General features: G+C 34.8%; 1 protein-coding gene across 5 annotated transcripts in view; it reads right to left on the reverse strand.

The window, feature by feature from the left end:
- The window catches only part of SNTG1 (syntrophin gamma 1), a 327,370-nt gene that overhangs the window by 109,579 nt on the left and 191,235 nt on the right, over window positions 1–26,556 (reverse strand). For all 5 annotated transcript variants that reach the window (XM_040080452.2, XM_058422692.1, XM_058422687.1 and 2 more), the window contains 5 exons: window positions 24,193–24,250; window positions 21,908–21,951; window positions 21,759–21,800; window positions 1,697–1,799; window positions 206–288 (listed from right to left, as the gene is read on the reverse strand). In XM_040080452.2, the coding sequence (XP_039936386.1) occupies window positions 206–288; window positions 1,697–1,799; window positions 21,759–21,800; window positions 21,908–21,951; window positions 24,193–24,250 (330 nt within the window). The remainder of the gene's footprint in view (window positions 1–205; window positions 289–1,696; window positions 1,800–21,758; window positions 21,801–21,907; window positions 21,952–24,192; window positions 24,251–26,556) is intronic.

Raw genomic sequence — 26,556 nt, forward strand, 5'->3', positions numbered from 1 at the left:
GGCATAATCTCAGCTGTAATAATTTGTCACAGTTTAATTCCCAGACATAATTTCTGGTGACTCTTTTTTCCCTCTACAGAACTGTCTGTCCCCAAGAGTCAGCTGGAGCTCCTACCTGCTAATGTCCTTTATTAATACTTCCACCTAGCTATTATGATATAATTATTCTTCTGTGTAATTCTATCAAGGAGATTCAAGTTCTTACCGTGTTGTTGGGGTGGTAGTTGAGATGCAAACCACTGTCACACAGGGGAGAGGAAGTGCCACTGCTTTGGTCACTGGGGGCACCTAATACAAATTCACAAGAAAATTCTTCATTAATCTGTGATGACATTATTCAAATTTGTATATGGATGTATGCATTCTCCCCACACCCAAATAACTTCTATCATATATAGCGCTCATTCACTTTCTCCATTCAGCTGGTATCTGTCTTCTGGCTTGAATGCCTTTGTAAGCTAAATGGAGGTTCAAGAAAATCTTTCCCAGTGCTTTGATTAAATAAAAAGTTAATGTCTGCTTGGTAAGAAAAAAATCCCACAACATTTCCTTCAAATTTGACAATAAAAGGGAAGTGTGTACCTTTTCTGTTGGTTTTTACTTGAAGGAACTTGTCAGATAACCCTTTTGTTACCCTCAGTGGAGTTTACAGTTCTAAATGTTCTTGTAACGGTTTAGGAAATTACAGTGCTATGACTTAAAAGTGACATGATAGGGTCCTTGCAAATGCACATTCCTGTGCATCAATCAGGCTATTCTGGGATACCACAGCCTTTCATAAAAGGGACAAAGGTGCTGGGACACATTATTATTTAAAAATACAGTGTTCTGATTTTTTTCTTGTTTCATTTAAATTTAATACATAGGCAAAACAAAAAGACAATAGTCCATCAAATGTTTGTATAAAATGCTATTTCATGACTTGGATTACTTAATTCCTACTAACTTAAAATCAAAGGCTAGAAGTATTGAAATCAAATATTTATTGTTTTGTTGCTGAAAACTTGAAAAATTTAGTTCACTCTCTTAGGGAGCAAAAAGCAGAAGGAAAGCAGAGGTGGCAAAAGGCACAGGCTGATATATAAATATGCTTAGATATGCTGCAATTGTCTATAATTATGCATCCACACTTACAATTTAATATAATTAAAGGAAGACAGCTGTCTCCATATGGCTCTCATGGGGCTAGTTCACTAAAACTCAGTTTGGACTTAAACTAAATACTGATCATTCCAGAGTAATTTATTCTTAGGTAGACAGACATCTCCACTAAAGCCTCTGAATTTTAAACAGCAAAGTTAAGTCCTCTAAATATATACAACCAATGTAATTTTCACATTTACAAGAAACTCCCTGGGACTATATTACAAGCTGATGCTGCCCAAAAATTTGTCTTTAAATACTCTGCACCAGGATATGTGCTATTGCAAACTATTGTAATTCCACTGTTTTACCTGCAACTTTACAGATTCACACTAGCCAAATGCCTGGTTATCTGTTTTTCAACCATAGATAGCAATTTTTATCTTGAGGTCAATGTTAACACAAGCCCTGGCAACAGCAGCAACTCATATTTAGGCAGTAAGATGATTGTAAGAGCTGCTGTCAATCACTCAATGCACAGTAGTTTCAGAAGCTGCAAGTGTTCATGGGTATTGAATTGAGGGGTTCTTTTGGCCAGGTAATAAAGGCTTACATGCACAGTCTTCATTCAGTGGCAGCTTGAGAAAAGCAGGTGCTCTTTTCAGAAAGGACACAGTTAGGGTCACCTCTTCCCCTGCATTACGAAGGACCTGTACCTGGAAAAGAAATATAGGCAGACACCTTGAAATCATTTTATGAACAAATGCATTAGCAAATGTAAGCAACACCACACAGCTTTCCCATACCAGAATATAACTCCTTAGCAGTTTATTGCATTTACATTTGTTTGAGAAGAAAGCATGATGTAAAGCTTGCTATGCACTTGTCTACTGTGTTTCGAGCCACACATACAGTTAATGGGGTGAAGGGAGCATTAGCCTCTTATATTAATATTGGCTTTGACCTGTGCTCTTGCAGAACTTGCTCCCTGAAACTACCCAGCAAGGTAAATCCTTCCTTCAGGTCTGGAATCATCCCCCCAGCATGCATTTATTAACCACACCCCCCCCCCAAATATATATATATATATATATATATATATATATATATATATATTCTGTATGCATATATATTTTTTCTCTTGTCTTATAAATCCACAACCAAAACAACAGCAGTAGTTTCCACAGCTGTGCATAAATCCTACGAGCAAGTCTTTCCAACACTCAGAGTTAAATTTAGCTGAAGCGCTCCAGCATGGATGAGAGACCTAATCTTCATCACAGACACAGAGGAAAAGAACCTATTTTAAGCCTTAAATCTTAGATAAGCACAAGCTTAGGCTTTGCCAAAGGGCAGCTTGCATTTTGGACATAGAATGTGCAAAGCACCTATCCAGCTGTGAATACTTTTAGTCTCCCTGTACTCTCCCATAGTTATCCCTTTGGCTTTTGTTAATCTTTAGAGTTTTTGGGGTACAGCTGTAGACACCCCAAACACACAGCAGAGACTCCAGGCACCTCCCCAGAGTAGCAGTAAGGAGTCACAAAAGCAACTAAGCAAAATGCTGTATTAAATAGCTGAGGAGGAGCGTTTGAATTGGCTTATAACATGAGAGCCAAGAAGAATCAGATCTGTTTCAGGGAACAACCATTTCCTGTTCTGGTTCTATAACTTCAGAACTCTTCAAGGGCTGATTTAATTTGGTTTTACAATGACAGAAGATTGCATCATGCCTCTCTTTGAGTGACTGTGTTCATACTGTGCAGAAAGCCATCTCACAGGCAGCCACATTCAGAGAGCTGCTACACAGGGAGACATTAGGCAAACATTTTAAACTAGCTCCCTTTAATCTGCTCCCTTTCTCCTGTGTAGCTATAACCCTTCCATCATGGTGCTGCTTGTGAGAAAGCCTTGTAAATAATTTATGAAGCATTGCTACTCTTTAATTATGCCTGCCAATAACCTACTCAACAGATTTATTTACATTCATGTGTATAACTATGCATTGGGATGCTTTCACATGGAATCACTGAATTATGCTGTTAACTTAAAACAATTCTTCAGGAAAAAAATGTCAACTTTGCCTTGAAACACAACATTTCCTACTCCATGCTGGTTTCCACAGAGTACTAACAATATAACAGAATATTTGATTCAGCAACTGAAATTTTAGGGTCTTTATTGTTTAAAATAGTACACTGGTTGCCAATGCACATTTTGCAGTTTAGTATGTATTTGTATGTATGTGTGCAAATTAACACAGAAACACCACAACAGATTTAATTAATCTATATTGCATGCCAAAAACTTCATCTGTAACACAGAATCATAGAATCATTTAGGTTGAAACATGAGTCTCTTTGATGCGCAGTTCCCAGTTCTGATGCATTTTCTGTCTTAATATTTGTAAGCAGCAATTGTTTCATAGAAAGATGAATTGTAATGTGCTGAAAAGAAGATCAAGACTCTGAAATCCTGAATTCAACCAGAGAAACCATCCTGTATCCTCAGGCTCGATAGAAAATTCATTCTTTTCCTCACTTATGTAGCAGTCACACAGTTCAGAGTAATCAGAGCCAAAGCAGAAACTTACAGGCATGTACTCTGTATTGTTTCAACAGATGTGGATAGACAAAGTGAAGGAAAATACAGCTACTCTCTGCTGTTAAAAAAAAAGTATTTCTTTTTACTCAGGAACAGAGAATAAATAAGTGAAGAAGTTACAGCATTACTAACTTTAATTTATAAAGTCACCTTTTAAGATAAGTGGATATCATCTGTGAAAGAAGCTGAGACAGTAACTGCCCTAAATCGTTCTTCCAGGAGTCTACATGATTTCACTTGATAATATATTGCTTTGTAAAGCCTGGAAGAGGCCATAAGTAGCCTACTGTGACTTTTTTTCTCTAACCTCTCTCTCCCTCAAACCTCTTTATCTCCTAGGATGAAAACTTTAAGCTGGAACACATTTCAGTTGAAATCAGCAACACTTATATCAGTGAACTGTATTTTGGAGAATAAGAAGCACATAATCCAGAAAGTGACTAGGTTTTGACATGCAGAATAAATACTAAAGAGAGATAAAAGATTAAAGGAGAAAACTACTAGGTAATGATTACAACAAAGAGCAGATGAGTTATCGATCCCATTTTGCTTACTTTATAGCCATTAACAAAGCCATTCTGGGAAATAAGGTTTGGTGAAGAAAATGAGAATTTTAATTACTTTATTGTCTTTTTCTAGCTTTCAGTTGAAAGCTTTACTGTTATTTTACATTCTTTGTATTTACTTTACATAAGAAATGAACAATCAAATTACTAAAATAACACTAGCCAAAAATAACAGTCTGTATCAGTACCGAATTCAAATTAGGGTCTCATTCCCACTGTGTATAAATGGTTAACAAAATTCAATCTTACTGAAAAACAGCTATATAAGTAAAGAGATTTTCAGTTCATTACTGCTAATAGAGAAGCCATCTCTAAATCTGCATAAAATAAAAACATTTTAAACATTTTGCAATCCTGGTTGATGTCAAGTGGAATATGAGTCAGCAGTGCTCTGGCAGCCAGGAGGGCCAACCAACCACATCTCCTGGGCACAGCATCTCCAGCTGGGCAAGGGAGGGGGTTGTCTCCCTCTGCTCTGCACTGGGGCATCCTCACCTCGAGTGCTGGGGGCAGTGTAGGGCACCAAAATATAAAAAAGACATCAAGCTATTAGAGAGTGTCTAAATGAGAGCTAAGAGGATGGTGAAGGAGGTGAAACCTTACAAGAAGAGGCTGAGGTCGCTTGGCACGTTCAACCTGAAGGTGAGGAGACTGAGGGGAGACTTCAGTACGGTCGGCAACACCCTCAGGACAGGAAGAGGAGGGGCAGGTACCAATGTCTTCATTCCCAAGATCATTGACAGGGCTTGAGGAAACAGCATGAAACTGAGTCAGGGGAGGTTTAGTTCAGATATCAAGAAAAGGTCTTACACCCAGACAGCGGCTGAACACTGGAACAGGGTCCTCAGGGAAGGGGTCACAGCACCAAGCCCAACAAGAGTTCAAGAAGTGTTTGGACAACACCCTTGAGGCACATGGTATGACTCTTGGGGTGTCTTGTACAGGAATCGAACTCAGCATATTCTATGATTCTATGATTTTCCCTAGTATGTGAAAAGATGTAAGTGGACCCAACTTACAAAAAGTGAACAAGAAACTTATTTTTGAGGGAATACTAATTTTGATGAAATATAAAAACATGTTTTCAAATATTTCAAAACAACAATGCAGTAACTTCCTAAGATGAGTTTTATCACAGATGAAGAGTTTGGTGAAGGTGAGAAAAATTCCCAGTGCTAAATTTGGGAATATTTTTATGACAAAAATTTAACTCAGTAGTAGACCTAACATTTCCAGTTTCTGACTAGGTTATATATTCCCATTGTATGCCATGGAGAAACTCCCTTCAGAAGAGATCTGGCAATTTCTAAAATAATGCATCCTAAATTGCAGAAAATGCATGACTAGACACTATTAAAAATATTTGCTTCTTGTTTGTATCATTGAAAGGTAATGAGGCTATAAAACATGCATTCAAGATGCATGTTTTTGTTTTCTGTTGTTGGGTTTTTTGTTGTTAATATTTTTGAGATTTTCTATGAAGCCTTAGATTTTAGGCATATGAATTTACCTATGTCAACTTTTAATTTTTCTAGTTAAAAATTAATAATAGCAACACTTAATATGTTGATATAGAAGCTGTGTGAATTAAATAGTGAAAAGCTATTTAGTACTGCTCTTACTACTTTTTTTAGCTTTATTTCTTTTAATTTCAGCTAGTGAGTAATACCAGCTATTCATTTGTTGGCGCACAGCTTCTAACAAAGTCATCCCAATAACAGGAAGAAGCCAGGATACTGAAAAATCTTAACATCTCCTCATCAACATTATGGCTATATATATTAAATTCCTTCTGCTGTTTTAAAAATCATAAATATTATGATGAAATCATAAATATTATCATAAAAATCATACATATTTAATTCAGAATGAGTAAATATGGAAAGAACTACACAAACAGAAACATTAAATATTGTCAATAAACTTTCTTATGCAAAGTATAACCTTACTACCAGTGGGACCAAGAGTTAATCTACTTCTACCACAAACATTCCCATATAAAGATGTTCATGAATGAAGTGAGATAGGCAAAATCCCCAGTTGTGCATGTTTGAGCCAGTGAAATAGTGACATTAAAAGAGTCAGTGTTTCTGGAGCAACAGTGACTATATTTCTAAGCTATTACTGTAATGACTGTAAGGGGGCTATTTGAAAAAGTACATTTTATGGTGATGTGTGATATTGCTGAAGAAAATATCTACATGGTAACAACACTAATCTGAATTTTTAATAATGTCTACAACTATGTTGCCTTTTAATTTTATAAACCCTTTTAAATTCCCAGCTCAAGAAAACATTTGAGCATATGCTGAAGTCTCTCTCAATATATTCAGGAAAGCAATGAAGCATGAAGTCCCTCTGACTTCAGTAAGTATTCTTTCCTGAACAAAACTGTAATCCCCCCCTCAAATTGCCAGTGAAATTTACCCACCAATAAAGTGGTAAGGATTTAAAACAGAACACCTATTTAGATCCCAAGACTTGTTGTCTTGAATTGGAACAAATTTCACTCTTCAGTTTCTAAAGAATTTTTTTTTTTTTTTTTTTTTTTTTTTTTTTTTTTTTTTTTTTTTTTTTGGGGAGGAATACCTTGAACCATAAACACTGGGAAAACAAAACAAACAAACAAACAAACAAACAAACAAACAAAAAAGGAAAAGGTCGAAGACATTTGTCTAGCCACTCTACAATTACACAACTCACAAGTATCAAGTCCACCAGCAGATAACACAACACACACTTTAACACAATCACATAGAGGTCAAAAGCTACAAGGCTTCATGCACAACTCTTTTGAAATTGTGTTTATTTTAAAAATCAACTGCTTTATTTAGTAAAAGCCATATAGTAAATATGGAATTATTAGTAACACATCAGTGCATAGTGAGTTTTTAATTCCTATGATCTAATATTTATCACAGTATTTGCCAACAATTGAAGTTAATCAAGAAATATAATAACAAGATATATCAAAGTTTTTTCCTTCAGAAAACTTCTCTTTCCAATATACAGAGCAAACTAGAACAACATTTTATGATAGAGGTTCCTACTCAAGCTGCACAACTAAAAGTATACTGCAAACTATAGTTTGACACTATCACAATTGTACATTTTAGGTTTTTGCTGTCTGGCTCCAAAACCTGTGTTAATTATTTAGACACAAACCCAAAAAGCTGCACACTACAACTGGGGGCTATCTCCAACAAGGGGGGCAGGAACTGCAGGGCAGAATGGGCACTTCCCAAGAACACAGGAAGACATGCCATTCTATCCTGAGCACTCTTCTGCTTGTATCCTGCTACTAGCACTGTTTTGAAAAAGTGCAGGGGATTGAAGCAACATAAGAACTTACAGCAAAGACATACTCCAGTGCCCACCACTGAGGAATTATTCTGAAAAGTGCAGATAGAGCTTTATGGACCTGCAAGATGACACAGCAATGGAATTGAAGCAGTGCTTGCTTAGTGAATGCTCCAGCTACTAAGGCACACTACACAAAAGGTTATTTCAGAGTAACATATACAGAGATTCAGGGTTTGATGCTTTTTCACAAGTCCCATCAGACTGGCCACTTAGAAGGAAAATTACTCTTGATTCCAGGTGACAGCATGTGTTTAAGCTAGATCATTAGGCAGTTTCTCAGATGTGCAGCATCATACCAGTCATCTTAAGAGATATTTTCAGGATTCCTTCATTGATCCTTGCTCTACCTGTTTTCACAAGTTCATAGGATTTAGTCACAGAAGTACCAGAACATGCAACCTTCGAGACCGCTGTATAAAGCATTAGTAGAAAACTAAGTGATCCTCCTTTAAATATAGATTTCATCATCTTTCAAGCCTACGTGCCAAGTAAGCCACTTATATTAGCTAACACTGAGAGACATGTACAGAATTTCCTTCACAGAAATGACTAAAATAATCAGATAGAAGCAATATGAATACGTGTAATGAGGAGGTAGGAGAAAGAGATTAATTTAATTTAATTTAATAAAAAATTATTGAAAAAATAATTATCCTACAAAATAAAAAACATCCACCAGGCAATAGAAGACCAAATATAGATCACACAGAAGACATAGACTCCTGTCAGTTCTTTCTTCAAGATATCACTTCCAAGATAAAAAAGTTACTACTATTTCTTCAGTGATCTATTTAACATGAAGTTGGAGAAAAAAAGAATATGGTTTCACACTTTTAAGTCTAACACTTCTGGAACGGAGCACTTCCAAGTTCGTCTAAAAAATCTCACAGCAGCTTTCTGGAAATCTTTAACCTTTCTTATGCTCCACAGTCAACACAAAAACATTTATTACTCTTTCAGTCAGAATAGTAGTATGCTGCAACTAATTATTGCTTAGTGGAATGTTTATATTTTGAAAAGCAATATAGAACTGCCTTCGCAAAAGATATCAATACAAACAAACAAACAAAAAAAGAAAAGCATTTTCCTGTTTTTCTCTCATTAATATTAGTATCAATAATATCACACATAAAAATATTGCTATAAGTGCTATAAATTTGCATTCTTAGGTCATGTATCCTAATTTTGAATTCTATTTCACTGAAAGCTGCAGGTACTGGTCATCACAGTTCATATTAAGTAATTAGAAGGCCATTACTCCAATACAGAAACTATGAAAAGCAAGGCATTGGAACTTTAAAAAATGCTGTTTTCCAAAACTGAGAACACACCCTGGAGGCCATGACTCATAGGTCATATGGGACATAATGAAAACTGAAACATTTCATACCATATTCTGAAATATGAAAATTAACAATTCCTTTAATAGATTCCAACTATAATACATTTACCATGATCTGCCAGTACATTCTTTGACCCATCCCAGCTGGCGGTTGATTCTAATGCAAATGTTCATTTTAATACCAAACAACGGGTCCTGTTAATGATTCTCAACCTATGGACTACTATTGGTGTGGGACTGTGGTTCATAGAAGAAATACACAAAGATTCATTTAATAGCCATTCAGCTCTTGAATGACAGACATGATAGGCAGTTATTCAGGACAAGAAAATACCTATGAAAACACAAAAAGGCCCCCAAAGAGCTAGAACACTTCAAGCCAAGCTCTTTCCAAGATTTATAAGCTTTTTTGGTGTATCTATTTGTAGTGAGAACATGCCAGATTTCAGAACTGCCTATCTTTGTTTTCACATTATCTACTCCATGAATGGCTCTGCTTCTCCAGGATTATTCAGCTACAGTAAATGAACTTTGTAGTTCCACATTTTTACAGAGTTCTCCACTTTAAACACTCACAGATGTTCCACTTTTTAAATGTGATTATGTATTCTGCTGCTGGGCACCTTCTCTCTGTCGAAGCTAATTCATGAACACATATTTTTGGATTAGGTATGTAATGGCTTCCAAGGCAACTGGCTAAGGGGAACAAGACAAATCTCTTAAAAACGCTGAAAATGACAGAAATACGAGTAGAATTTTTCCCAATGTAGTTGAAATTAAACAGCATGTAATTTACTTTTTTTTTTTTTTTTTTTTTCATATGAAATAGGAAACGAATACTTTTGGACGATAAAAAACTTTAAGGTCTTTTTTTCTAACTGTATGTTACAACTCTACGAGACTTATAAAATCTCCACTTGTATTTAGGCAACCTACTCAACATGTGACATTAGTCACATATTACAAATCCATAAGCGTAATTCTGATTTCAACTCGTTTGATTTACATGTGTGTTTCATCTTCACACGCAACAAATTTTCATTACAACTGTATGTATGTCAGTAAATTTCTCATCAGTATACCTCATAAATTTATATAGGAGCCAGATTTTCTTTGGGATCAATTTAATCAACATTGTCAAAAACAGATGTTGACCAAAGCTGCTTTGGGAGAAATGTGTGAACCCTTTAAACAAACAAAACTCCTTCCAAAATGGGAGAAGCCCTTATACCAGTGTTGTAACAGCACCTACTGACTTCTACACAGCTTTCCACAGGTTTGCACAGCATCATGTGTGCAGTGCTGTGCACAGTCAGATGAATTATAGGCTTTCCCATCAATCTACAGAGGATTTCTTATTTAATATAGAAGGGTTTTGGACTTCCTAGTAATTGGGGAAAGCAATTGTGATGATAGTCTCTGCTGATAATGTTGTTTGGATTTTTTTTTTTTTTCCTTTCAATTAGTTATGGAGAATATTCAGAAAAAGCTGTCATCATCTGTAGCGCCTGTAACACGTTTTAAGCAGGCTCCAGAGGCTTTACACATTTACCTTCAAAGATGCATGACATAAAAATTCAAAAATTTTCTAAAATTTTCTTTTGAGCAGGCCATATTTTAATATATAGATAATATGTGGAAATTCTTCATACTCATCATATCTGCACAAAACCTTTGTGGAATCAATCTTTGTTACTCATACAAATAGTGTCATTTTAGTGGATTTTAGTCCAATATAATATAAAGTGTTGAGAATAAGCCAGAACTGTAATTTACTAATTATTTGCAGGCTACCAACCAATCCTTGGTGGTGCTATTCTCTAATAAGAGTTTCAGATAGTAAGAGATCAATAAAACCATCTTTAAATGAAAGCAGGGAAATTTAATATGAGGCATTCTCTTGGACTAAAAAAAGAAGATTATTTAGGGTGTGATTAATATACACCAACTAAATATCCCATCACAGATTCCCCCAACATCTGTTTAAGCCAGCTTTTGATTACCATCCATCAACCTGCAAAAAATGACAGGCTATATGGGAATAACACTGTCTGGTGTTATTCTGCCCAAAAAACCCACTGTGCTACATACAGGCCAGAGCTTTGGTAATTACATTACCAATAAACGAAATGTGAAAACTAGCACAACAGGTATTAACAGATATCAGTATCCATTATGTATAATATTAAGATTTTGCTTGTGGCCTGCAAGTGTTCTGGCAGACAATGCATGATAGTGCAATGACTATTCTAGAAAAAAAAAAAAAATAGTGTATAATGCATCATCTATCCAACAGTGTAAGAGAACGCAACATAATCCAGCACATAATCACAAGCTGAATTGAAGAAAAACATTGTATATCATCTCTCTAAACCAAAAGGCCCATCTTAACAATTATCCAGGAAAACCTTAGAAGAATGACCTAGCACTTATGACTCTCCACTCCCTATACAAAATTCACATATAATACAAAATATAGCAAAAGACTAAAGTCATTACCCATGTTACATGAAGAAAAATAATCAGCGATATCTACAGAAAAAAAGCACAATTTTCCATTTATATGCATCATTCCTAGACTTACCTGGTTACAACTGGAATAAATAAAGATCACAAGAAACCCTCTTATGAATGGATATGTATTTTTTATTTTGCTGGAAGACATTATACAAAAAAAAAAAAAAAAGTTTCATACAGAAGTTATGCTTTTTCAACTTTTTTTTCTTTAAGTAAAGGTAAAAATCAAAACAAAGTAAAAAGTGGAAATGTTTTTTTTCTATTAAACTGTGACAGAAACTAGACAATAACTTGGAATGAAAGTCTCCAAATTTTTCAGGTAATGTGTACTCCTCAACAGGAAGAAATAATTCTAATAGAATTTTTCATTTAAAGATTTTGGAGTTCTTTCTTTTTATAGTTCATCATAATGCACTCTTTTTCTAATTATAGTAATGATCTTGACTGGTTTGAGTTTATTTTACGCCAATTATTAACAAAACAATGAAGCTGCTTAATAATCTATAAAATATATAAGAGTCTCCTGCCCTTTTAGTCAAATCATTCCCACAATTCAAATTTACCAGAAAAACAGTGTTCTAGTGGTTGAATTCTATATGAAATTTCTAAGACACCCGCTAAATAAGTACCATTTTTTTTATGTTTGCAATTTTTGAAAGGCTCATTAGTAGTATTCAAAATGCATACACATTACCAGACTGTATAACACGCCAGCTCTGGCTCCTGTTCCTAATGCCTAATGCTTGAAGAGTGAAAATCATCCAGCTGACACAGCATTTTGAAGTACAGTCATGAATTTTAGGATATTTTATGAACAGACATATATCTATGGTTGCTGAAAACAATACAAGTGTTGCATGGCTTGAACATTTTGCCTGACTATGCAAAGCTCCAGGTCTGGGGAAAAAAAGGAAGATCATTCCCAGAACAAGAGTTTGCTCACACTAATCCCATTGCAAGGCTGGGGTCAAACACACAGCTAGCAGTAAATTTCACATTTGCATATTCAATATAAAATTTGCTGTTGGCAAATATGACCTTAACACTTAGTTTTCATGAACAGTCACACTAATCAAGCACCAGAATATAAATGCTCATGAAAAATGAATAAAAAGTGGTCCTAAAGAGTTTGAAATCTAATTCTATATTTGAATAAATATTACTGTACAAACCTATTCTTATTTGGTCAGTTTTAAATGTTATCAACTTAAATATGACAAATAAAAAATTCTTGGACAAATTTGTATTTGAAGTAATGTTTTAGATCAATATAAGCAGCTAATTCTGCTAAGCTTCTTGGCTGTTCAGGATCTAATCTCTGAGAAAGATGTTTTAGTACTTCAGGGAAAGTGCCCAGTGGGAAAAGTAGTCAGCTGAGAAAACACATAAGAATTCTGTGATTCTGTAACATACTTTCATGCCAATTAATGTAGTGGCAGTTTTTCTGCTCCAGATTAATTGCACTGCATCTGGTTGAAGTTGAGAAAATTACTTCATTCTTCAAAAATGTTTTTAAAAAAAGAAAGCCCTCAACTTAATAAAAGATGTAAAATCATAATTTTAGGCAAATACATATGTATTCTGCTGATCTGGGATCCAATACAATTATAATTTGAAAATTTCAGTAATCATATTGCCTTAACATTTCTAAGATAATTTTCATCAGAGTATAAATTTTAAAGGTCTTGGCAAAACTGGATTTGGAGGTACTCATGCTGTATTTTAATTACCTGGAGAACATTTATAGATATCTTGGAAACAAAAGAAGATTAGCTGATAATTCCAAAGAAGTAAAAAAGATAATTTGTATTTCAGCACAATGACCAAAAAGTGCTGAATTACAGTTTTAATCAGTTTAGAGCATGAGGTCTTTGTAACTTTCAAAATTAAGCATAAATCTTATATATTAATCAAAACTGATTAGGTTACTTATCCGATTGCAACCCTTTTTTTACCTTTTCTTATTTTCTTAATTAAGCAATAACACCACAAAAATCCATTCTTGTCAGCAGTTAATTACCATCTGAGACTATAAAATCATATAAAACCAATAATTTATCGACTATTGTATAGAGTGAATGTGTTTTCTGAAACAAAATTTGCAACATCAGCAGTAAAAAAAACTCAGGATGATTTGTATAATTCTATTATATTGCTGCTAGGTTATTATGCCAGGATATTACAAATGAATGCACAAACTACAGGCCTCACTTTTAGAAAGTCCAACCCTCTCAAACCTTAATAATTCTAGTTTTACAATTTTCTCTGTGTATATTTTCTATAAAATTCAGAAAATAAGAAAAACACTGCTGATGCTACACAACTCCATGATATCTAATGAACATTTTATAGAACATTTACAGATGCTTTGACTCAACAAAGCATGCGCCTCATTTAGATAGCGCTTTCCTGTTGAGATACAAAGATCCTGGCATACCAAAATCTGCAGTTGTAAAAATAAAATAAAAAATTTAAATGTCTTAATGCTTTCAATTTCCAAAGCTCCCAGTTTTAACTGGGGGGGAAATAAATAAATAAATAAATAAATAAATAAATAGATAGATACGTTTCACAAATTTGTTGTTGCCATTGTTGTGCAGGTGATTTACTTTACCATAAAACCCCACTTATTGATTGATGGGAAAATGCTTTATAGAGTCCATGAAAACTTGTAATCTTTCACGGTGATGGGTATTAAAATAAAATATTTTATCTGTTAACATTCATTATGGTAAACACTAGCTCTCACCAACATTTCTTTGCAATCACTGACAAAGAAATCACACATGACCTGAAGTGCACAGGGGATTTAAAATATGTTTTGTATTTGATTTCCCATGTAAATTCAACAAAACTCAACAAAGAATGTCAAAATAACCCCAAGACATCTGAGAAATGGTGGAGATTTTGTGAAACATGGCTGTCTATCCATTTACTACATAAGGACATCATACCCAGAATAGTGTAAGAAGGAAAGGCATCTCAGAAAATCTGGAAACATCCTCATTACATCCCACTGCAAGCCAATACTTAAATATGGGAGATTTTAGATGTAGAACAGTCTCTTGAACCCTCCTTTTAACAGGTCAGCACAATTAGAATCTTTTAAATGCTCTCAATCACTACTGGCTTGACAAGGGCAAGTGAAGTGGAATAGAGCTGTGAACATCTTCTAGATCACATTTAAAGATATATGCCATTATCCTGGTAATGCCAGTTCAGCCTGAGGATTGACTATTTCCCATTTTGCTCAGAAAAGTATTAATAGGACAGGGAGATAACTCTTGCAGGCCTCTGCACAAAAATCTAGGGAATGTGTAACTGTTGTAATTTTTAATGAAGAGTTTCTTCCATCAGTTACCAAATCTGCACAGTTCTTCTTGTGACCTGTGAAACTCTTACTACTGCAAGCTTTTTTACTGGCCACAGTCTTCCAAAACAGCTATCAAGAATACTACCAAACTAAACCTGTATAACAACATCAGTACTATCAGGGCAATAGAAAAAAAGAGAAATCCAGAAATAGGCCCAGTGCTGACAAACAGATACCAAAACACTAGTACCATACTGTACCATACTAGTGGTTGAGAAGTATGGGGTTGGCAATCTGGAAACCTCCATGTATCTGGCTGGAACAGGCCAACACTGGATACTATTGAAAAATTATATAGAGTCCATTCGCCTTTCCTCTTCCTCCTCCACCGAACAAACTGTCAAAAGACAAAGACCCAATGTAGAGAAAAAAAAAAGACCTAAAAATATTTACAGGTGTTAGATAACCGCTGGATTAAAAGTTTTTTCCTGGCACCCATTTGATTTTACTATAGCCAGAAACAATGACATTTCTGAAGAGTCAAATCAGGTATTTTAACTGCTGCAAAGTTGTCAGAAGACTCTGTGTGTTCACATTTGCACTTCTCTGAGCGTGCCTCCTACTTGGGAGTTCTCCTGGCTAATTATATGAGTATACCTGCTCTATTCCCACTGCTATCTCAGGTCCACATCTAGGCATTATTAATACAGAAGCTGCCTTTTGGAGGTGAACATTTGCTTTCAGTCTGTATCCCATGGTTGTTACCTGTTTAAAGAAAATATAACTGATATCAGTTGGATAGTATTTTCTAGTCCTTATAAGTAAATGATAGTGACTGGAGAAGATAATTTCTATGCCCATAGGAGTTTTCATTCCCATGCCCATAGGCGTTTTCATTCTTCCTACATTAGGTTGAAGTGTTTTGTGTCTGTTTATTTCTTCTGCCTTTTGGAAGCTGTGCCCAGAAAGGAAAACACTGGGTCCCTGAACTAAAGTCTAACTGAAGTGTAGCTCCACAACACAGAGATGCTATGCAGAATGAAATATTTCAAAAAGTCTTTTGTAGGGCAAAGTGCATACATGTACAAATAAAAATGAAAATATTTCAATTTGATTCCTAAGGAAGCCGAGAAACCTGAGCCTTTGCAGTAAAAGTATCAATGTAAACAAGGTCACACACAAAGCATATTTGATGGTACACACTTTAAATCCACTCCTCAACTGTTTCGTTTCTTTGTAGTTCAGGCTTTCAGAATTAATGGACCTGTGTGACAAAGGAGGAGCCAAGGGCAGTTATTTGAAGGATGTTGTGCCGTAACTGGTGATTCAATCTTTCACTCTATCCCACTAAACCCTAATGGATTTTTGCTTTGAGGATTGTAGCTATGTAATAAGGAAATAACAATATTAATCATGCAGGCTTGGTATTAGTCATGACGGCATGTTCTACTCCCTTTTATTAAAACTCTACAATAATGATGAGTGGTTTTAAAAGATGAAATCTTAATAAAATGACTAATAGATTTACAGGTATTTCGAGAAAAATAAATGAAAATATAAATTAGGAAAACTAGCAACATATTACCATATTTGAAAAGTCTAACATCATAGCACTTGAATAATTCAAGTTTTTACTGAGTTTGATACAATTAAAAAAAAATTTTAAACACTAAAAAAACATAGCTAAAACTAGATTAGAAAAGCAGATGATCACATATTAAGAATACTGCTCCAGGATATATCCAGATTCCAGGAATTTCCACCACACAGCTGTAAACAGTAACTATTTACATCTTCTAGGTTCTTTTCCCCTTGATGGACACCTATGTCGAATCAGTGCTGAAATATTTGACAGATTATTATTAGCTCAAATTTCATGAGCATTAGGATATTCAATAACAGGTATTTTTCATTAATTATGCCAAGGTAGCTAAGTTGACATCAATTTACTATAATAATAATAATAATAATAATTATTATTATTATTATTATTATTATTATTATTATTATTACTACTACTACTACTCAAGTCTGAGATAGAAAACAGCAGCTCTATGAAAAAAGTATTGGATTTCCAGAAAGTTTACGTTAATTTTTAAATTCAGAAGTTAAAAACTGCAGATTGATTATAGTCTTAGAAGCACTGACTGTGCAGCTTCCACATTTAAAGTCGCCATTCTGTCTAGAGGGGAAAGGATTAAATGGCTGTGCCCTGAGTTATAAAGTACAGGATCTCTGCAACATGAGAAAGTGGTAATCTGTGTTTGCAAGTTGCTGTTATCATTTCATGAAACTGCAAAATATTAATGCAGAGATACTTTTCCATAACAGATTCAGAAGTACTCCATAGAATTCAGACAGCTAAATCCAATAATAGTCTAGGTCTCTCTTTCATAGTTAAGGAAGCAAAGGTAAGATAAAAAACATAATTTATCAAAAGACACATCTGCAAAATCAAGATGGAGTGAGATTTCAGATAATTTGGTTTATTAAAAATACAATATGCCCATTATTTTGCTTAAAAACATTTAGGAAAAACATTGACAAAACTATTCACATTGAGTTTTAAAAATCAGTTTGAATGAGTCCACAGTTTTAAAGAGAAAGTCCAGATTAAGAGTTTCATTAGCTGCAGATGATTGCAGTTAGGCAACAACATTCCCTACATTGTCATTTTCATATAACATAAATGACTCATGGAGAGTCAGCAGAGTTACAGCTCTGCTGTGAACATTGAGAAAAGCAGGAAGCAAAAAATTCAATGCAGTGTACGAGGACATCTCAGGTTAGGTCATTCTGCTGGAAAGAATGGTGTTGAGCAAAATGCAAGCAGTGGCTGAATTGAATCTCGGTGCTACATATGGTAGTTGCCTTTACATAAAATTCACCAAAGCCTGAATATCTATTCTGTCTTTATAGCTACCTGCTGCTACGTGAGCTTTTCCTGTTACTTTTCAAGGAATGCCCAAACGCCACATTAACTGACATGTGCGAGCTATCATTTTTCATCTGCAACATTTCCTGAATGTTTCCCAAACAGGAGAAATAAGAAATTACTTTATATCCTCAGTCGTTTGATTTCTTCTATTTCCTAAGGGAAAAAACCCCAGATGCTAAGATCCAAAGAGATATGTACCCATAGTTATTGATAGTACCTGAGATGTTTTATTCACAACATTAAGAGAAACCTTAAACATATCAACCTTCATTCAACTGGAACTCTGCCTTGGCTCTAGACCATTTGGTGCACTACAGCCCTAAGCAGTAGATCCAACACAAGGTTTTTGGTAGTATCCAGCTGAACTGACATACTCTCTTAACTGCAGCCACTCAGAAGTGGCTCAAGGGCTTCTCACTCTCTCCCAACATCTTGTCCATTTTTAGTGATGTAGTGGCTCGACCCAGAACCACCAAAAACGTCCAGACAACAGCATTATGTTGGTGCTTGTCTATCCATCTGTATGTTTGACAATAAATGGAGGTAAAAGCTAGAAATACATTAATTTCCAGACTTAAGAATAATCGTATCTCTTACGGTGGACACCCACATCCACTAGGTGTGTGGATTGACAAGCATTGTTGGACCTTATTAATTAAACAAAAGCAGAAACTCATAGGTCTGTCTGTGAATAATCCTAATTTCAGCCTTTTAAAATTGTTGCTGTAAAATTTAAAGGAGAGTCTACTGAAAAAGGAAAAATTAAAACCTCCTGAGTAATAACAGCAAAAAGTCACGTATTCAAACAGATATAATGGACTCTTGTTCTACATACAAGTTCATATTGCATTTTTTGGATTGAAACTGCCAGCTTGAGAGATGCTGAGAGATATTTTTCTTAAGATAAATGCTAGTTTATTTTTTTTCTGCAGCCTCTTCCTGAATTGACACTTCATCAGAGAGAGCATGTCTTTACCTTACCACATGAGAGCACTAAGACTGAAGCAATGTTATGCTGTACTCAGCTGGGGCTCTTTCCAACCCAACAAAAACAACAAGCTGACAGTCAGTCTTTGATAGAAACTCATCATGTACTTTCATGGTATGAACAACATTTTCACCTTCTACAAGCAGAAAACTAAGCTCAAGAATAAGTGAATTACCTGAAGCTTAAAAAAAAAAAAAAAAAAAATCAGAAAGGAACCATGTAAAGGCTTCCAGTGAGGTACACGAAGAACTGACTAAACCTGCCTATCTAGGCTTATGAGAGACTGTTAGTCCAAATTAGTCCACCTGTCTGTCTTTCTGTCTTTCTATCTATCTATCTATCTATGTGTGTCAAAAGTAATGAAAGATAATAAAGACAACAAAGTGCCCACAATGTTATCTAAGATCCCTGTACATTGGGAAAAGATTCTCCCTGCTATGAAACATGCCATGAGTTTGATTAAGCAAACTAATTTTGAAACTCAAATAATTTTATATACATAGTATGGTTATCAGTAAAGCAAGATGAAATACCGGGGTCGACTAATCATCAGTTTCATACTGCAGTGATTATGCCATGGATTTTTTCACTGCAGAGCTATGAAGATATGATATATGCTTAAAAAGTTTCCCGAAGCAGCAACAGGTTTTGCATGTAGGAAAAGAATGAATGCTCATCAGAGTCACACTGCAGATACAAGTCTGAATTTTCTACAGGTATCTTCAGCACTACCCACTGAAAAAAATTACATGCTGATTTACAATGAATATTTTCTAAGACGTTAAGACAACCCAAACACTAACATATCCTTACAGAACATTGTACCTGCTAAGCCTTAATTAGGTACAAAAAAATTCAGAGCTAAACAAAACTACAAGTCCAGGTGTCTTGCAGAGCCTTTTCAAAAGTACCTGGATGCAATAAGGATTGAAAATTAAGTTTCAACTCCTGTTCAACTCCCTGCTGCAAGTAACTAGGCTCCAAACACTTCTATTTTCTCTATATTACCTTGAGATTAGAGCTACAGATCCTGTATTTGATAAAGACCCCACAGGACAGAAGTCCTGGAAAAACTCAACCTGCAAAGGACGTGCTGCAGGCAAAACCCTACCTTGTGACTCCTGCTGGCACACCAGTTCATCTACTTGCTCTTTACTGAGGGCTCAGCATAAACCCACAGGTTACCACACAATACAGAACTATATTTGTTACCACTACAGCAGCTTTACAACAAACTTACTCCATAAACATGTAGCATATAACAGTGAATGTTTCTGAAAAAAATGGACTATCAGAGTTAATTTACTTTGGCTTTTTAATTTATATGTTTACAACTCTTATACACATTTTAGTTTGCATAATGTCATATAGACATTTGATCCCATTTAAATATTACTCAATATTTGCTATTAAATATTAAAAATTATTCATAATTAAAATAAGGATTTAATTTAAAATTTATTTGCTTCTTAAGTTCTTAAACCATTTGAAAATACATAAATGCCCATTCAAAACTGGTAAGACACCATTTTTTTATTCAAAGAGATTTATCTACAGGGAGTTTAAGAAGTGGATTATGTTAGATAAACAAGGTATAAATAAAAATTTAACGTGATAACACTTGCCACTCTATGTCAATCCCCCCTTTCAGCATTGCCAAAATCTCTTTTCTTCCTGTGAATGGGTTTCAACCTTATCATAAATACCCAGCAGATTTATGTATCATTTAGAGGGTTAAGAGAATGTCTCGGAAAACAGAAAATAAAATCCTGACATCCTTACTAGTTTTCAATATGCATTCAAGTGTACAAGGCTACACATCTTTCTCATGTTGTGCAATTCCAACATTTACATTCCAACATTTAAATCCAACGGAGATATTTGCCATATTAACGCATATTAAACTAATCAACTGCAATAAACTTAGAAAATTTTTGCAACCTGATCATGGTTGCACAGACAAAGCTTAAAAGCAGCATAAATACGACTATTAGCCAGTATATACAGAAGGGGGTATGATGAAGGCTCTGAAGAATGAAGACGGATTTGCAGTACAGATTTCTAAAAGGAAACAAGTGTGCAAAAGCACTCTGAAGAATAGTGCAGTGATCTAATCTTTCAGCCTGCACTGAACTTGTTCATCAGAACTTCATCTTCATTAACTCCTGCTCTCTATATCTGAACAGCACATGTTCACTGATCTGTCATATAGCAAGCAGAATACTGGATGAAGCACAAAGAGCATCCTTCCATTGGCAGAGTCAGCAAGATAAGCTTTTAATTATATCAGTACTACGTTATTCTAAAAATACAGGTACAAATGCTATGAAGCTAAACAGGATTTAAAGGTAATTTCTTTGGTAATCTTCTAATTTCTGGCATTGTTTTCTGAAATAAATGGTTTTCTGCTTCTGAAAGTACTTAAGAAAGTCAAAAAGTCAAATATGACTAAAGTATATGATGCATTTAGCAAAGCTGATTCACCAGTGGAACCAGCATACTACAGACATCTCAAAATTTTTTTCTCTAGAACCAATCTCCTTAAAAAAATTCCATTTTATACTCCAAATGACAGCATCTTAACTAAAGAAGAGCACCCTCATAAGGAACAGCCAGAGGATGAGTGGCAGATGAATAGTTTTCTCTCATTTTTTAAATAGGATTAAAAGTAACCAAACAACAAATCTCCAACACAGTGCAAATTACAGCTGTTGAAATTAAAATGACCCCACACAGCCAGAAAGATGTAGCACTGCTGAAATCTGACAACTATTAGGTAGAAGAAGAAATGCTGGAATACGTACAGCTCAGATCTTCATAATAAACCAATCAACTTTAATACAGAAAAGCCTATCTGAGAAGAGCAAGTACACAGATTTAGGAAGCAAAGATTGCACTTTGTTGCTTGTCATGTTAGAAGGTCCAGTCATATTTGTTTAGGAATAACAATAAAACTTCTGATACCACTGCAGTGCTATCAGGATACACTATAATTTCAGAAACTACAAAAGACAAAAAGTAGACTAAAAAACAGAAAAGCTCACCACTTCTTCATGCCTGCATTTTCTCACATTAATTCCATTAATCTGTTATTAAAAAGATAAAGAGAAGACTTACTCTACATTTCATAAGCATAGATTTAATTTCATTTTTCTAGAAAAATAAAGAGAAAATAATTTGCAGTTTTACTCACCTGTAGAATTGCATCTCCTATAAAGAGCAAACCTGAAAGCTCCGCTGAAAACAGAAAGCATATTTTTCATTCACTTTGTACAAAACATCCAACATTTTTTGTACATTAATTCTTATTTAGTTTAATGCTTCTGCATAATCTTTTAAAATTTCAAACAAAAACACGATAAAAACCCCAACATAAAACTTCCAAGTAAATTACTTGTCATTTCTTTTTTAAACCCAAAATACTGTACTGATCAGTGCTACAATAAATGAGGCAGTCCAGCCCAAGCACACAACTATGAAACTTCATTCATCAGTCACTTTTCTGAATAGAAAATGATTCAGGAATAGGTCTTATTTGCCTGTGAGAGATAATTTCTTACAAAGAGAAAAAAAACCAACATGGAGGCTCCAGAGCTACTTATGAATAACAAATTTAATCTTTAAGTTTTTACCAAAGATAAAGGACCCTTCAGATCCTGCATCTTTGATAAACTCTGATAAATAACAGGGACTATTAATGTTGGATAACACCTACATTTGCTGAAGAGATAGAAAATCAATATATTGTAAAAAATCACCAGGAATGTGATTTTTAAAACAAAGCTGCATCATAAAGACACTTATAAAACCTAATTCTACACTTCCAAACTTCCAATCTTTAAACACTGCATCCCATTTCAGAGCTATCTCATTTAAATACACCTTGTAAGCATATCAAAAATATGACAAAGGTTTTTAAGTGTTAACAGATTACATGTGATTATTACCTATAGTATTCCATATCAACACAGAAGATACTGTCTGAAAAAAGCTGTTCTCAGACTTGATCCAAAAACTTTACTTATTTACTTGTGCTGTAAAACTGGAATCAGTTTTGACATAAATGATGATACTCAAGTCTGTGTTTGGAGGAATGACCCTATTAGCTACATTTAACAATGGGTAATTAAATTATTCTAGGACAGACATTCTGATTTATTTTGAGGTATAGGCTTTGGGTCAAACAGCATTTTGTGTATCAAATTTCTCTAGTCCAGGAACACAGTGTGACACTTTATATGTCTCAAGACAGCAGTCTCCTACAAAAGAGATGTCCCTCAAAACAAGCTCTCTAAAAATCAGCAGTATTTTTATTGAAAGCAGTAATGAAGATTGTATCACAGCTAGGTATTGGGGCTGGGAACAATGCAACATCTACTGCAGCAAAAAAAGCAATGACAGAGTATGCTCAATTAAACTTAAGTATATATTTCTTCTTTTTTTCTGCAGAGCTTAATAGCATTTTAATAGCTACTGCAGGTAATATATGCCACATATTTGTGTATTAGTTACATGTATACTGAAAAGAATGTAGTCATGAGTATAACTTCTTAAGGTTAACCTTATTGCCTTCCTTAGGGGCTCATTCCATGCTACTCGTTCTCCCTAACTCCAACTTTCACATCTGCCTTTCAGGGCTGGCTGTTGGCTCTCAATATGCTGATTCTTCCATACCTCTCTGTATCTGAGTGGGTGAATATGAGACTCTTCTTTTTATGCTGGCACATTTTAGTTGAGGAGAATCTGAGTTCTAGAATTATTGCATTACACATGGAGGGAAATGTTTTCAAGTTTTCATTTCTGGCCTTACACAAATCATATGAACATAAAAAAGATATAAAGTACAGCATATAAGTAGTGGTTCACAACCTTCCTCCCTCATAATTGTGCATATCTCGAGCTGTTTAATTATTATCCATGTATCATTCCAATAATTTCAAAATGTTGGCAGTTAAAAACAATACAGAAATTCAGTACCAGCTCTGTTTTTATTAAAAATTAATATGGTCAAGACTTTATGCAGTACCCTGCCTCAATACTATCTGACTAACCAGGTCAAAAAGTCATGCATTCTCCTGCTGTGTTACCCTGATTTAAGAGCCAAACACTTCATCTGTTACAGTTTCCAGAAAATAGCAATGGGGAAGTCAAAGCCACTAAATCACTGCATTTTGTTAAATTTGTTGAACATTATTATTCTACCAATATCTTCCTATTTCTCATCTTAAAAATAATGCTTTACAATAATCTTAAAAAAAAAAAAAAAAAAAAAAAAAAGTTGAAGATGTTAAAAACTATTCCAAATACCAATTCTTTTTCAGAAAAAGTTTCTGAGGAAGAGAGAGATCATAAAGACATGGGAGAGAAAGGGTTCAACAATAGTGTTTGTTTAACACTGAATGAAGAATCTCAAGATTTAAATCTTTCTTTAAAGGGAACATTAAAGTACAGCGTAATAAGCTGATACCTGATACCCACCTCTTTGTTCTTTGGAAATCTTAGAAATGACCACTGGAATATTATGTTCTGCTCCACCCTGAAAACAGAATAAATGGCAATATTTGTCAGCCACTAAAAATATCTTTTTTGCTAAAAGTTATATTTTACCCTTGCTCTAAATGCAGTTTTTAGAGAGATTGAGCAAATAACTCTAATTCTACACTTCCTCTTTTTAAAATGAATATTTGATTGTTACTAATTCCTTATTGTCTCTCATAAAGAAGTTCTCAGTTGCCATCATTAGCTCAGTAAGTGAATTCAGAACTCTACCAGACTTGAAGAAAAAGGACATCAGTTTCTGTGAATTCTGGAGAGTCTAATGTATGAAATGTGTCCTGTAAAAGCAGAATGGACATCCAGCTACAATGGCAACCACACTGTGACCACTTTGTTTTCATGCTGGCAAGAAGGACGTAAACAAAAGCACAAAAAAGAAGGTTTGCACTTTTCCTCTCAAAAGCAGCCTTTATTTGTTTCTGCCTGTCACACAGGCACAAAGACTGAGGAAAGCAGTGGCATAAGTAACAAGGAACAGAAAAAGAAATGTTAAGAAACAGAACAGTAGGTGTTCAATAAATGGGGAGAAATAAAGGAAAACCAGATGATAGTTTCAACAGTTCAACAACAATTTAATGCTGTTGCTTCATTCAATTTATCCTGTTGGGACTGGAAACATTTATGGTGCTTAAGAACAGAGTAATAAAAATAAATCTTAAATGAAAAAGAAATTCAAAGGAAGGTGAAGGCAAATATACAGAGAGACACAAATACTTTTTCCTCTGCCAAGAGCATCAAAGCATACAATCAAATGCAAGCTGTACAAATTCAGGTCACCCTAACCAACATCTACCACACTTATTTTGCCTAGGAATCCTGGTTAAGGGTTTGCTTACTTTTCTTTTTAGCAGACAGATTTTACTTTGGAAAAGATGTCTTTTTTAGGTCCAGGTGCCCAGTATTAAGTCATCAAAAGGACTGACATAGGTATTTCAATCCCTGAGAAACAGCACATTCCCTTCTTCATGCAATATTAAGGTGTTTGAAACTGAACAGACTCCTGTACTCAACACCTCTTTCTGTAATGGAATAAAGATTGATTTCCTGTGAAACCACAGAATGTTAAATAGGATAAATGCTCCTTTTGCTAGTGTCTCAATGCAAATTGCCCTAAAAACACTAAGTTAATAGGGATATCAGTAATATTTCAACAATTATATGTCTACTGGTGAAGTTCTACTGGCATTGCACGAGATGAGTGTTGACAAGCATGGAACATATCAGTATTTCTTGCACAGACTAAGTAATGACTTCACAAAAACCAGAGGCTACCATCGTTTCAGTTAGGGTGAGAGATGTATTCAGACTAATTAAATTGTAGCATTATAGCTTGTTGGATATCTTTCAGTAGTTTTCATCAGAAGAACAGCAACAGTAAAAGTTGGATTCACTGCAGATGAGTTCAAGCTCACTGAATTTCTAAGTTTTAACCTACACCCTCCAAATTTTCTAGTTACATTCAAATTTAATTTCTTCAAAATTTTTCAAACAAACAGAAAAAAATAACTGTGTTACTTTCTTCCTAAGCTTCCAATGTTGCACACATGTTGCATTATCCAGGATATTTAAAGCCCAGCAAAGAAGTGTAAGCTTTAAAATGGCCTCTCTGCCTCCTTAGGCTCCATTAAAGAAGGGAATCACTTTTATTACTGAGCCAGCCTGGAATGCACACAACATGATTGCTCCTCTCTCACTGTACTGAATCTACCTAAATCCATTCACACTACAGATCTGAGGAAGCTTTCAGTAGTCTCCTACTGAAGAGAATTATATCCTCTCATTGCATCCGAGTCTGACTTGTATGAAGTCTTCTTTTTAAATTACTAAAAGGATGTAGTGCCTGCTATTCTAAGAAACGAAAAATCAAAACTGGAAACAGCAAATGGTTGACCAGCTATCTATGCCCAGTCACTGTTAGCAATTTGTAGCAAACTGTATATATTCTGCCAACATCTTGTTGAATATTACTTCAGGTTGACACTGCAGCCTTGCATTCTGCATTAGCCATATTTGATTCTCTGTCCTGTAGAGGAAGCATATGCATGTCTAAAATCTGTTTTTTACACTCTCAAGGGATGCTCTTCTGAAGAAACCTCTGGGAACAGAGGCAACTTTTTCACTGCTTTAAATTTTCTCTTCCTCTAGTACAGACATGTAGTTACAACCTCAGACCAGAGGATGGACAGAAATACTTCAAATAGTGGTGTTGAAGACTTAATGGCTCAGACTCCTACCAGACCCTAACAATGACATTTGTCAAGCAAATTTTCTTTGTCATTTTTCTTT

The sequence above is a fragment of the Hirundo rustica genome, chromosome 1 (assembly GCF_015227805.2).
Source record: "Hirundo rustica isolate bHirRus1 chromosome 1, bHirRus1.pri.v3, whole genome shotgun sequence".
NCBI classification, from domain to species: Eukaryota; Metazoa; Chordata; class Aves; order Passeriformes; family Hirundinidae; genus Hirundo; species Hirundo rustica.